This window comes from Octopus bimaculoides, chromosome 10 (genome assembly GCF_001194135.2).
Source record: "Octopus bimaculoides isolate UCB-OBI-ISO-001 chromosome 10, ASM119413v2, whole genome shotgun sequence".
Lineage (NCBI taxonomy): Eukaryota > Metazoa > Mollusca > Cephalopoda > Octopoda > Octopodidae > Octopus > Octopus bimaculoides.
Genome location: NC_068990.1, coordinates 53,248,827 through 53,264,254, shown reverse-complemented (window position 1 = coordinate 53,264,254; position 15,428 = coordinate 53,248,827). Strand labels below are relative to the sequence as shown.

General features: G+C 34.7%; 1 protein-coding gene across 1 annotated transcript in view; it reads right to left on the bottom strand.

Annotated features, from left to right (window-relative positions):
- Positions 1–15,428, bottom strand: part of LOC106872761 (myocardin-related transcription factor B) — a 355,455-nt gene that overhangs the window by 12,524 nt on the left and 327,503 nt on the right. The window contains exons 10-11 of the mRNA XM_052970965.1: positions 11,441–11,491; positions 2,010–4,603 (exon numbers count right to left, since the gene is read on the bottom strand). Of these exons, the coding sequence (XP_052826925.1) occupies positions 2,010–4,603; positions 11,441–11,491 (2,645 nt within the window). The remainder of the gene's footprint in view (positions 1–2,009; positions 4,604–11,440; positions 11,492–15,428) is intronic.

The window sequence follows — 15,428 nt, the reverse complement described above, 5'->3', positions numbered from 1 at the left end:
TGTGTGTGTGTGTGTGTGTGTGTGTGTGTGTGTGTGTGTGTGTGTGTGTGTGTGTGTGTGTATCTGTCTGTCTGTCTGTGTATGTATGTCTACGATCATAATTTTAAAAAATACTATGGACTTCTGGTAAAGCATGCACAATGATATATAGTAACTGGCTGGAGTAAGCTGCAGCATACCTACACATATGTACCCAAAACACTTTGTTTCCATAACTTTCAGAAAAAAACGGATATTTTTTAATGAAATTCTACAAATACACTTCAGAAAGATTACAATTAAAATAGAATTTAATATGAAAATAAAAATTGGTGGTATAGCATACATACATACTGACACACATCACATATATTTTTTTTTAAACAAATTTCGATATAATCAAAATCTACACACTTTGGAAGGGTAGTTGTAGAAATTTTTATTTAAAGATACTCATTTTTCCAAAAGCTCTGGGGAAACAAAGCCAACTTGTGTGAATTTTCTGAAATTCCTCTCCCCACTCTCCTGAAAAAATATTTTCCACAACAAATTCAGATATAATGGGAATTTACACCATCTGAAACATATTTGTAGGAAATTTCATGAAAAAATATCCATTTTCTAGAAGTTATGAGGAAACAAAGTTGGTGAGGCACATTTGTGTATGTATACCCCAATTATAATTATATGTTTATTATGGACTTCTGTTAGTGCATGCAAAATGATATACAGTAACTGACAGGAGCAAAGTGTTCATGACCAGACTACAGTCTCTGCGCATTGTGATAATAAGAATTTGTTGTGAAAATATTTTAGCAAGGGTTGTGAGAGGAGCTTCAGAAAATTCACACAAGTCGGCTTTGTTTCCTCATAACTTTCATAAAAATGGTTATTTTCTCATGAAATTTTCTACAAATACCTTTCAGAATGTGTAGGCTACAATTATATCAGAATTTAATATGAAAAAAATTTGTGGGAAAACACACATATATACTAATACACATCATGTATATCTACAAAATGAGTTGAAATTTTAAAAAAAAATTGTGATGTGTGTCAGTAAGTGTGTGTGTGTGTGTGCTCACCATTCTTCTTATCACATGAAATTCCTATATAACTGTAACTTACACACTCTGAAAAGCATTTGTCTTCTGAAAGTTATGAGGAAAAGAAACTGACTCGTGGGAATTTTTTCAAACACCTCTCCCCCAATTTTTTTTTCACAACAAATTCTAATATAATTGTAATCTATACCATCTGAAGTGTATTTATAGAAAATTTCATTAAAAAAATATGTATTTTCCTGAAAGTTATGAGAAAACAAAGCTGGTGGGGCATATTTGTGTATGTATGCCCATTGCTTTAATATAATTTACTATATATTTACATAACAGCTTAATTCACTTCACTTTCATTTTTCATGTGACAATATTTAATTATATAACTGCATGTTATATATAAACAAAGAATACACTTTAGTGACAATAATGTGAGTACAAGATGGGCTCAACTTTTCACTAAGCACAAAGGTAAATAGGATAATGGTATTTATGATGATATTGTGTTTTAAGACAAATCCTAACTGTATTAAAAATGCATCATAGTATGTGTGTATATGTATATATATATATTTAAATTTACTGGTAGTATTTAGGTAGTAATTTTCCATTGTTTTACCAATGCACATTGTTTAATATAATTAAATTTCATCTTATAGCTCTACTTTACATTTTTCTTTATTGATGCTTGAGCTTCATTCATGTCGCATGACTTGCCAGCATTCTTCTCACATGTATGCCATATGTATACTTATGCATATACACTATAGAAATATATGATACAATGTAAAACATGCTATCTTAAGGATAGCATGTTTGTACTAGTGTGTGTGTGTGTACGTAAGAGAGAGAGAGAGTGTGTGTGTACACACACACACAGACATGTATGTATGTCTATATCTTTCATTAATGGATTTCAGGAAAAGATATAAACCACAGGATTTGAACCCAAAATGTGAAGAGTCAGAACAAATACTGCAAAGCATTTGTTTTAACACTAACAATTCTGGCAGCTTGCCACCATAATATAATAATAATAGGAAGAAGAATAAGAATAATAACAACAACATTACTATACCTGGGACTACCTATGAAACCTTTTGGAGATGGACTTCCTTCCCTTGAGCTGTCTTTAGATACACTAATCAGGAATGGCGATACAGATGCTGGTGAAGTGGAATAGTTCAAAGCCAGATTAGCCAGCTCAACGGGACTGGCAGGACTCAACTGTGGTTGAGGGCTGCCAAATAATTCATCAAAGTTGGGTTTGATATCGGTAGTGGCAGTTGAAGTAGTCACAATCACTGCAGGTAGACTTTGGGTTGGTTGTACGCTGGGAGATGATGTCTGAAGTAAGTGAGCTGAGATCGGAATTGAGGTTAGTCCAAGAGATTTGAGAGATTGTTGTACCTGCAATGGCGATGTGTGAGGGAGGGCAGGAGCCATAGGCACTTTGGAGTCAGCAGCAGTGATGTTCATGACATTTAGAATTTGAGGAGGGGACTGAGCAGTGATGACATGTTGAGGAGGGGACTGTGGGTTGATCACCTGACTCGGTGACTGAACATTGAGAATCTGTGTTGGAGACTGGACATTTATAATTTGGGAAGGACTGTGGACATTCATCATTTGTGGTGACTGGACAGCCATCATGCTAGAAGGAGAATGTAGAGCCATTACCTGAGGTGGTGAGTGAACACTCATAACCTGTGGTGGAGATTGTACGCTGACCACCTGAGGTGGTGAGTGCACTGCCATCACTTGTTGAGGCGATGGTGGTTGTTGTTTTAATACATTGATGTGTTGTTGTTGTTGCTGCTGCTGCAGTTTTAATTGTTGTTGTTGAAGTTGTAACTGCAATTGCATTTGTGATTCATGCAACTGGCGCTGAAGAGCTTCAATTGTTTTCTGTTGTTGCTTGACCAGTTCTTCCTGGCCCAGAATACTTCTCTGTTGAGCTTGAGTTTGAACTGGTAGCTGCTGCTGTTGTGGAGAGACCACCCCAACTGCTTTGGACCCACCATTGACATTAGGAGATAGTTCTGCTGAAAGAGAAGTCCCTTGGTCAACATCCATTGGTGCATTTTCATTTGGTGCTACAGAAGGTGGTCTTGATACAGAATCCACTGTCATTGGCACAGAACTGTTACCATTACTACTACTACTGCTGCTATTGTTATTGTTGCTGTTGTTGTTGTTGTTACTGTTGCTATTCATGGTATTGCTGTTAAGATGATTCTTCTGGAGAAGGAAGTTGCTAGACAATACCTCCATCTTATCTAAAGAGATTGTAGACAACTTGTTTGAGTTGTCTTTACAATTAGGCGAACTTGGAGGGGTAATATTTGTAACCATGGACTCTTCTGGAGAGTATATCAGGGCTTGAATTCCTTGTAGAGAAAGGTTACTATTACTGTCCAGTAAAGTGTTGGTTACTGTTGGGTTTGTGTTGTTGGACTTAATCTCCAAATAATTACGAAGGCGTTCTATCAATTGTGGCTTCGAACCAGACACAGTCAAGTTTCGCTTTTTTAGCTCTGCCCTTAAATCAGCAACTTTCATGTCTTCTAGATTGGAGAGTGATTTGGCTGTAGTTGGTGCAGTGATGGAAGTTACAGTCTTTTGTGACGGGGAAGAAGCTGGAGACACTTGTGGGAGTGAGGATGGATGGGCTTGGTTTTGGGATAATAAGCTTATCTGCTGATGCTTTTGTTGCTGCTGTTTTTGTTGTTGTTGCTGCTGTTGCTGCTGTTGTTGATGGTGATGATGGTGATGGTGGTGATGATGATGGTGGTGAGGATTTGTTGATTGTGGCTGTGGAGTGTGTGATGGCGTCGGTCTTTGCTGCAACAGTGGAGGTGATGGACTTGGTTGACTTGTGGAAGCAGTGACGCTGGCTGCATTAGCTGGTGATGTGGTGGAACCAGTCATAACCATGTTGCCAGAGGAACTATGAGGGGCAGAAGATGTTCCCTGATTTTCACTCCCTTTAGAGCTGGACGCAATCTTTTTCTGTTGAAACTGCAGCTGCCATTGAAGAAATAGTTGCTGTTGTTGAAGAAGAATATGGTAAGGAGTTTCAGAATTATTAGCCAAATTTTGTGCTGCATTTTGAATGTTTTTCACAATATTTGGTGGACCCTTGTATTCATGGAATTTGATAACTTTAGCTTTAGGTTGTGTTTTTGGTTTGGGCTTTTTGGGCCGTGACTTGTGTTGACCGCTATTGGAATTACCATTTCGAGAAGTAGTAGCTGTGTGCCGGTTTGCTAAAGCAGAGGACCCAGAAGGAACTGCATAAGGTTGACCAGGTGGTATAGTTACAGTTGCTTTTGTGGAAGATGATGTCTGGTTTTGACCAGGGGTTCTTGTACGTAAAATGCCAAAATCTATGGTGCCAGTAATACTGGACACTGGGCTACCAATATCAGAGAGATTAGAGTCTTCTTCCTGTGTAGGAGACAGAGGTTCATCACTATTGCTCTCTTCTTCACATCCAAAGTGTTGGGTAAGTCTTCCTTCAGCTTCATCACCATCACTAGTTTTCTGAAACTTGATCAAACCCTCTGCAGAGGAAAACAACAAAATAAATATATCAAAATGGAAAGCAGAAAAAAGGGATACTTTTAAATCATTTGAACATTGTAAAGAAAGAAAGAAAACATCAGTTGCATATACACTGGTATAAACCGTTAATTATTATTAATGCAAGGTGTGCAAATAATGAGTAGAAGTTATTAATATTTTATAGCATGCAGTGGCAAGGGAGGCACAATTAAGGAATATAGACAGGTTAGAACCTTCTGGATGTTTAAAAGAAAAAGTTTTAATGAAAATTTGTTTAGCATTTAGGTTCATTAATGGAGGCAAGAAAAATTAAAATTTTATTTTAAAAAATTTTAAATATCAGTAAGAAGGAAAGAGAAGATATTTAATATATTACCAAGATCAGTAAGAAAAAACACAAAATATGAAGCATGGAGAAATTGAAGTTGACCAAGTGACCAGTAGAGAAATAGACTGGAAAAAACTATGGCAGCAGTATAAGGAATTTACAATGAAATCAAAACAATTCATCTTTCTTTATCAATTTCAATACAATTCTTGAAGGCTTCTAGGAAGTTTATTAAGTTTGATCAATGAAAGAAATGCTAATTAAAATAACTTATATCATTCTTCTAAACAGAAGCTAGGTAAAACCATCCAGTTGTCAGATTAACATTTTTACCATATTTCAGTTGAAATACACTGTCTTTGGTTCAATTGATTTTGAAAATAATGAAAAATTAAGTATATGAAGGGGTACCCAAAAGTAACAAGAAACATTCTCTGTGGGACAAACCGGTTGTAGTTCAGACTTCTGCTGCAAGAAGCCACTTGATGTGACCCTCAGACATCACTCTGCCAACCGGCGGCATTAAGTGAGGTCATACTGCCATGTAGTGTGTCATTGTTATGCAGTGCATCCCCTTGTTTGTTGATTTTTGCGATGGCTGAAATAAAAGAATAGTGTGCTTTCATAAAATTCTGTTTTCTGCTGGGAAAAAAAGCAGCCAAAACAGTTGTCTTGCTTCAAACAGCTTACAAGGACATTGCCATGAGTAAAACACAAGTTTACAAGTGATTTTCACACTTTAGAAATGGTCACTTGTTGTTGGAAGACTAACCTTGTTCAGGACAACCGTCAACGTCCTAAACGAATGAAAACATCACGAAAATTCATGAACTGATCCTGGAGGACCTTCACCAAACAACTGACGATATGTTGATATGACTGGTGTGTCCTGGAGCTCCTGTCAATGAATTTTGAGTGAAAAATTGTGAATGAAAAGAGTTGCAGCAAAATTTGTGCCTCACTTGCTCACAGAAGATCAAATGCAGTCACAACTGAATGTGTGCCATAAACTGAAAGAACAGTTGGAAGTTGATCTGGACCCTTTTTTGAAGGTCATCACTGGTGACAAAAGCTGGTGCTATGACTACGACCCAGAAATGAAGCAGCAATCAAGTCAATGGAAGCATACAATGTCACCATGCTCCCAAAAAAGCGTGTCAAGACGATGCTGATATGTTTCATCATGCGAACGGAATTGTCCACACAGAATTTGTTCCTCCTGATCAAACTGTTAACCAGACATTTTACTATGAAATTCTGAAGCATTTGTGAGATGTGGTGAGACTAAAATTCCCCGACCTGTGACAAAGTGGAGAGTGATAGTTACATCATGACACTGCGCTTGTGCATACTGCCTTGAGTGTGAGACAGCTTTTGACCTAAAATGGCATGACCCTGCTTACCCAATCTTGCTCCCTGCGACTTTTTTTTTTGTTCTCCTGAAAGTAAAAGTCCTTAATGGAAAACGTTTTGCAGATGCAGAAGGGGTGACGAAAAAACAACAGAGACGTTAAAAGGCATCACTTCAAAAGAGTTTCAAGACTGCTTCAAACAGTGGAAAATACGTCTGGACTGATGCATTGCTTCAAATGGAGAATACATTGAAGACAGTAAAAGTTTAAACATGTAAAAGTGAATAAAATAATATTGCAAAATTCTGGTTTCTTTTGGGTACCCCTTGTAAAATAACTTTGTCATTGGAACATAAATTAACATGAAATTTTGATGACAAGTTTTAATTTAGATCAGTTTAAAACAGGAACTCCATAAAATAGAACCTGAGGCAATATCAAGCAGGTTGGTATCAAAAGGGTAAAAAGTTTAGTAACATCTTTTGAAAATTGTCACTACATTTTCTGAATTGCTAAAGGTTTAGAGTTGTTTCCAAGAAGAAACTTCAAGTCCTAACTTGTAGGAAGACCCCCCACCCACATTGTTCAAAATAAGGTTATATTTTCTAAACCAAAGATTTCAAATAAAGAAAGAAATTTCCCTAGGTTTTTCAAATTAATAACAATATCAAAAAGTGGTTAGTTGACAACTGGAATGTCATAGTTACAGCAAGTCAAGTAAGAAAATAACTGCAACAAGTTGAAGAAAAATCTTTGTTTTAATAACAGAAAGTGTTGTCAGGCTTAACTGAAAGGAAAGAAGTACTATATTTTCAATGATCAATATACAAAAAACATAAACTACAGCAAGTTCCAAACACGTATGGCCCATTTGAAACACAGAGATCAAAAGTTTGACTTAAACTAATTGTCAGAGAAAGTTATGTCCACCTGAGTTACACCCTGCTAAGTATCATCTCCCCATCTCAGTAGGAAAACTGCTTCAGACTTTTTAAAAACTCTTCACACTGCTGTTCCAGAATATTTCCATTACACACTGTCACCAAATGTTTTGATATGATTTAACGTGCCACAATGGTTCCAACTAATCATCAGAACCAATTAGAAAAATGACTAAAATTTAATGAATAAAGAAAATGACCAAGTGGACAACTTCATTTTAAAATTGGAGGTGAAATAAATATAGATGATATGGTTATAGATTCACCAGTAATGGTTATATAGAAGTACACAGCTAAATATTACATCTTTCACAACAAGGATGATATGAAATTAGTAACTCTGTGTTGCTATATGTAAAGTTTCCAATGTAGATGAAGAATCAGAAACAAAGATAAGGCATACAGTGCTGAGAAACCAAGCAACAATCCGAATGCTAATTATAGTAGCTGTGGTTGCCACTACAACATAAATACATATAATTTCACAGATAATACATATACATGTAATACTACAAATGATATATTTAAATTACATCAACTGAAAAACATTAAGTCCAACGACCTCATGAAATAAGAACTGGTGTAGACAAGGTGCTGGTTACTGCCTTACTCATTTAACAGCAGAAAGCAAGTGAAAGACAAAGAGCAAAATATGCAGAGGGTGGGTGGGGGGTCCAGAGAAGACGATGACTTCAGTGTTGGGACACCAAATTAAGTTCTTCACTAAAATCAGATTCTGTCTAACCAGAATGATTGAATGAATCACTGATGAAGAAATGAAAGAATTAATGAGTATTTATAGTTAAGTTTTATGTAGAGATCAATAAAACAATATTGCAAAAACAAAAATGTAAACAAAAGCAAAATATAGGAATTATTGTCACATGACTCATCAGTTGCAATCAAATAATTAATTAACAAGATATGACATTGCATTTCATTTTGGAAAATTATTAAACACTGCAAAATAGGATTTGAATAGAAAGATGTGCGAATCATCTTTTTGAAAATGTGTGTGAACAAGAGGTGGTTAAAAGTTGGGTATAAGTACTTATTTAAAGACTTCAAAAAGATGAACCCTTTTCAATCAAAAGATAGTCCCTTTCATTCACTGAGTCAGCTCTCCTGATTAAAATGCTTCATTTCACACTGCTCCATTCTTTAGTATTAAGGGACACAAATCTATCTGAATAAGATGCTAGATGATTTCTGGGGTTTCTTTGCAACCAGCATTATATTCTAACAAGATGTCAGTTCCATAAAAGAACACAAGTCACACGAACTACTTAGAAATAGGCAGACTTAGCTAGAGTCAATTGTCCAGTGAACTTTCATCTCAAAAGTTTGATGCCCACTTTTTCCGGAGAATATGGTCAACAGTTTTACTTAGAATGCATCTATGGGTGCATGTGGAATGTGCATGAATTAAGTTTACATTTCAAATGTACAATCCAAATGAACATCCCCCCTCACAATAACAATGATGATGTTAGCAAAAATTACTCTATAAAGTGAATGCAATGAATATATTTGAACATATTCTCAAAAATGGTGAAATAGAAATGAAAAGTCACCAGAGAAAGTAAAAGACTATCATTTCAGAGAACAATAGAAATGACAGAGAAATAGGAGAGAAAAAGAGGGAAAATAAATAGGATATATAAATGGATTTTGTTTTTTAACTTGAATACATTTGAGTTTACTGAGGTGCACAGAACTTCACAGATCATACACACAAATAGGTTTGAGCATACATGAACACATATGCATAATCACAGAGACTACCATACAAGGACATATGCATGCATCACCCAAAGCTACTCACAAAGATACAATGATGTCAAAATGCATGAGGGTGAGTGTGGATGGCTAAAACTACATTGATGACACAAAATAAAATATTTTAAATCAAAAGATATATTTTTAAAGGGAATATTAATGCTAGAGCTCGACTGTAATTTTATCATCATTGAGCTAAATGAGAGGCAAATCTCCTCAGGGATAGGATACTAAAGTATGACAAGTAATTTTTCTAGAAATTGTTTGTCCAAATTCTGAAATTGTAGTGCTAAGTCAAATAAAGAATGCAAAATTAAATGCTGTGCCCCTTCTTTAACCCTTTAGCATTCAGATAACTTAGTCGAATGTAATGCTTATTCATTCACATTGTTTTGAATTAATCATGCATTATAATGTAGCTGTGAGATTTCAATGTGATTGCTTATTTTAAAAAGGACATTGTAGGGCAGGTGTGAGAGGCCAGATCTGGCTGGTTTGAGCATAAAAACAAGTTGACTATTTGGCCAGATATGGCTGGTTTGAATGCTAAAGGATTAAAAGAAAACTATGTGAAGCAGACTTGACCTTTTAGTTGAAGTAGGTCAAATGGTCAAGGTTCTTGTAAATTTGATAATTTTGCATTGATGTTAGAATTAGCTAGTCACATCTGCAGTAAGGTATTGTAATCTATAAACTGACAGACTTCAATAAACGTCATATAGAGTAAGGATTTCTAACACTGGTACAAAGTCACACATTTTAGTAGGAGAATTTATAAGACTCATCTTATCAAGCCAGGATGTAAAAAAAATAAACTTAACTATGACATGATGAAACAAAAAAAGCTTTATCAGAGAAAAAAAAAAAATTCCTGAGAACAAGGATAAAGTATAAAGCTGTGTCTGTTTTTGTGTCCAATATATCTAACAGAACACATCAGTGGTTGCAAATTATGTGCTGAATTGATGCAGCAATCTGAAAGTAATGGCACAAAGGATGCACTGTACAAAAACTGACATCAACAATGATTGTTCACCTCATAATTAAAGAGGCATAAGTACCCCTACTCCACCAAGTATATAAATCAATACACTGCAGGATGTCAATTGTAAATGACTTTGCAAAGATGAAAGAAGCTATTTTTGGTAAGAAAAGAAAAAGAAACGATGAGGAACTCAACATGAATTAGCAGACAGCTTCCACAAAGTTTGTCATTACTATGGCAATAAACAGAATATAATGCTCTACCAGAAACTGGTCAATATAACTCTACAACTTTGGTCCTAAAGTGGACACAGATTCATTAATTCTTACATAATGAGATAGTTGATCTAATCATTAAGTACCCACTCTTTGCACCCAAAATAGAGATATAGGCCTTTATTCCGAGGTTCCATATGTATAAAGCTGGTATCAACATGTCACACATCCAGTGATGAAACCAGAACAGTTCTTTGGACTCTCAAGCTATACAACAGAAATAAATCAATGAAATATTATAGTAAAGAAGCAGGAGAAGTTATACTTAAGAGATACCACTTTTCACTTCTAGAGATCAACATCTTGGTGAAAGGATTTACTAAATATATAATAATTTGAAAATTATAATTTTTTAATGGCAGCAGATGAAAATAACAACTTAGTGGCAATTTGCTCAGTTGGTTTCATAAAATGGAGAGTGGTCACAGTATAAGTTATACAGTATAAGCTAATCGATAACTAAAATTCATTGAATAATGATCATTCTAATTAGCATTAGTCACCTCTTATTTACAGCAAAATATGGCCATAATAATCTAATTAAAGGATAGTTGGTGTTTCTTTGGATTTATTTTGTTATATACATACCTATTGTTATTATTTATATTGGCAAGCTGGTAGAGCCGTTAGCATGCTGGACAAAATGCTTAGCAGTATTTCGCCCGAGATCAACTTTGCCTTTCATCCTTTCAGGGTTGATAAATTAAGTACCAGTGAAACACTGGGATCGATGTCATCAACTAGTCTCCTGCTAAATTTTAGGCCTAGTGCCTTTACTAAAAAGGATTATTATTATTAATTTATATAATCAACATTGATTTATGTAGTGAAGGAATTTGAAATATGTTCTTATTTTCTCCTGCTTCATATCTAAATGGAATATGACACAAGATGTAAAAAAAAAAATTAGCACAAAAATAAAAACAAGAATTGCCTTTTCTAAATTGTGAATTACTAGGAAAAAAAATATGACTGAAAACAATGCATGCAGTTGCATTTATAGTGCAGGACAGAAAGAGGTGGAGGTGGCAGGAATTTGCAGTGCTGGGCAGCAACAATAGCAGCAGCAACAAGAATATATTGTACATAAAGGAAAAGAAGACTGTAGATATATATAATACATATATACAGATATGTATATAGATATTATTATCAGCAAAAAATACATGCATTTACCTTGTTCAGTTGCTAAAAACTTCTTTGAGCTTAAATCCCTCAGTTTGATACCTTTAATTTAAATATAGTGGCAGAAGTTCTTAGTAGGAAAAGCCATAAAAAACACAGCATGCAATTTGTTTTGTTTTCTTTTTTTGCTGTTTGTTTTGTAGTTAATTTATTTATCAAATAGCACACACACACACGCACGCACACACGCACACACACACACACACACATATATATGTCAGTAAGTGTAAAATAAAATAATAATAATAATAATAATGATAAAGTTGTAAAGCCAAGGCAGAACTTGGCAACTGATAACACAGAGAGAGAAGAAAAGAGAATTTCTGTCACAGTCTCAATGTCTTAAGTTGGAGTTGCTAAGTTTAGATATTAAAATAAATATATAGAAACAATAGCTATAATATATTTTAGATAAAAGTGTGAGGGACAGATTTTTAAATTTTGAGTAAACAAATTAGATTAAATAATTCCTTCTAAAGGAAGAGAAAAGTTACAATACAATTAAATGTAAGAATATATATAATTAAATACAACATAATTAAACATATGATTCAAAATTTAATTATGAATGTCTGATGTATCCATGATCAAGTTACAACTCTAATTATCTTTGACTATCTGACCAATGACAAGTCTTCCAAAACCAAACATGACCATCAAGTGAAATATCAAGATAAAAAACAAAAACCCAGAGATCTAACAAATGTCAAAATGGCTCTCAAAAAAAAAAACAATCTTACCAACACTATTAGAGAATTATGGATATAAATCACTATGCCTGGTTGTTCACCCCTAAAACACAGGCCTTTTGAAATTCCTTCTCTCAGTTTCTCTGTAGCTATTCAAGACATTGGTCTTACTAGTCTTGAAAGACCTTCTTCCAGATCAAACCAACAACAATTTATCTATATGATGCACACATATCATTATATATATATAACACACTCTTTATTAGTATTGTTTTCGTAAGAATAAACAGTATAGATAGTATGGTATTGTTATTATGTTACTCCATAACAGCAAATAATTTGATCATAACCCTATGTAGGCTTAGAAAATTATCAACATTTCTAAACTTTAATTTCATAAATAGGAGAATACAAGCACTCATCTATGTAACTACTCTTTTTAATCTAGACTAACCACCACCACAGTTTCATATACAGAACCTATTGTCACATTCACACCGCATATAATTCTCTTCAAGCTCCCCCACACATACACACACACGCATGCACTCTAACCAGTTCCACAGAAATCTGGTTTCAAAACAAAAGACTGGGACTTAAGCTTTTTTTCTAGATTGTTCTTCACAATTCAAGCATTTCAGGGGAAAATCCAGGAGATCTATATGGAACAATCTGGAATATAAAATAATGATGAATTTGTTTAGGTTCAAGTTAGCTCCAATCAAGCAAACTTATGACCAAAACAGTCTTTCTTTAAAGCACAGTACAATCCGGACTACATTACCTGATGTGTTCTTTTACTAAGATGCAACGTGTGTGTTGTAAGCATTGTTGCAGCTATTTCAAGTGGGTTGAATAATCTCACATAGGCTACCTTATTGAGTGTGTGTTTCAATGTATCTGCTTCTTTGTCTGTGCACTTAAGAAATATTGGGTATTTTAGGCCACAAAACCAGAAAGGCAAAGTGTCCAACAGAGAAGAAAAGGGTGGCAGGAAATTACCTGTTAGACTCAACAGATTCTGAGAATGTGTCTTAATATATATTAACACAATATATATCAACACAACTGTCCACACAAGACAACTACTACTACAAATACTGTTCTGTTCCTACTACAAACATTTAGTATGACTAGAAGAATATTCTCATAAAAAAAAGATGAAATTGTAAATCTCTAAGACATTCTAAGTTCTAAAGGTGAATTACTAGAAACACACCAAAATTAAGTCTAACAAGAAATTAACTTAACATCCATCCTAAAGCCAAATACTTTGATATAAAGGATTGATGTTGGGCTATTGAAATCACTAAACATTGGATGGAAGGTAACCCATAATGACAGTGACCTTAGCAGGTCTAAATAATGAGTTCTCAATCACTTCTTATTGATCTCAAGTCATTGAGCTTCTCATCTGAAAACCAAGTTCAGCCAATCTGCTCTATTACATACCATCAAGACCTTCAATCATATAAAACAGATTGTGGCCTGAGACCATATGAAAGATCATATGCTAGACTTCAAGTTTGCTTCCAAGCTAGAGTCACACTATCATACTAACTGTAATTTAACTTCACCTCACAACTCTACAACCAGCCAATAGCTAACTACTTGGTTGAACTGTTTAACACTATTTTTTTTTACTCATTACGTGTGATGAAAAATGTTTGATATTTGGGCTTCAGCCTCAACACAAGTAATTTCTTTTTTTCCTTTTATTCTTTTACTTGTCTCAGTCATTTGACTGTGGTCATGCTGGAGTACTACCTTTTAGTCAAAGAAATCGACCACTAGACTTATTTTTTTGTAAGCCTGGTGCTTATTCTATTGGTCTCTTGTGTTGAACTGCTAATGTTGCGGAGACATAAACACACCAACATCGGTTGTCAAGCGATGGTGGTGGGGACAAACACAAATATATATCAGGTCATTAAGAATGAAATGTCTGATTTTCTTATGCACCAAGTTTCACAGTCGTTAATATTTTATCCTGACAATTCTTTGTTTTACAACATTGAAGAGTTACATCATCACTTTATGAAGTGAAATTCACAGTGTCTGATTATATTGTGAGTTTTCTCTTGTAAATCAATTTCTATGAACCCATGGATAAATCAAAAATTCATGTTGTTTATGACTATGAGTTCTGTCATGGAACCAATGCATCCTAGACAGCTTGAAGCATCAATGAGATGTTTGGTAAAGATGTGGTGAATGAGCGCACTGTACATCAATGGTCTGAGAAGTTTCAGTCCCATGGTAGACCTGAGACCAAGGCGGATAATGATGAGCTGGAAACTGTAGTGGAAGCAAATACATCTCAAGCTACGCGTGTATGTGAGAGTTCTCCACCACTTCCATCACATCCCTTGACAACTGTAACTTAGCAGTTCAGCAAAAGGCACCAACAGAATAAGTACCAGCTCACCAGAATTCTTTGCTGCCAGCATAAATAAGCTACTGATAAAATGGCAAAATTGTGTTGATAATTTAGGTGCATACTTTGATTAACTGCATTGTTTCTTGTTGAGATAAAGTAAAATAAACTTTCAGTTCAAAATTGGACATTTCATTCATAATGACCTCACACACACATATATATATATATATATGACAGGCTTCTTTCAGTTTCTGTCTACTAAATCCACTCACAAGGCTTTGGTCAGTCCAATGCTATAGCAGAAGACACTTACCCAAGGTGCAACGTAGTGAGACTGAACCCAGAACAATGTGGTTGGGAAGCAAGCTTCTTACCACACAGCCACACCTGCACCTGTTTATAAACTTCAGACTTAATTCCAATCATTGCCAATAGAATCCAGTGAAATGATTGAATCCTAAATATCACATATATTAGCAATGTTCTTTCTTGGTTTATACCTGGAAGGAATTAATTATCTATCTTTAAATCACCAATCTCGACTCATTGATAAGATATGTAGCATCTAATGAGCATTAAGATGTAAAAACAAATGTATATATTTGCTTCAATATTTGGAAGGTGTGTGTATATACACATACACACATATATATATAAAACTCATGAGACTATGTATTGTTACAAGCACATTTGTTTTGTAACAGTATCAAATTCTGCCAATGCATCTGGTTTGGGTTTTGTGTATGACTTCATCAACACATACTTATTTGTTTGTAACATTGATATTCACAAAGAATAAGTAGAGAGATTATGAATTCACCCAATAAACTCATTTCTGCTTGTGTGTGTGTGTGTGTGTGTGCCCGTGCACATGCATGCTGCAATTCACAAGCCTAAAATAAGATTCAGT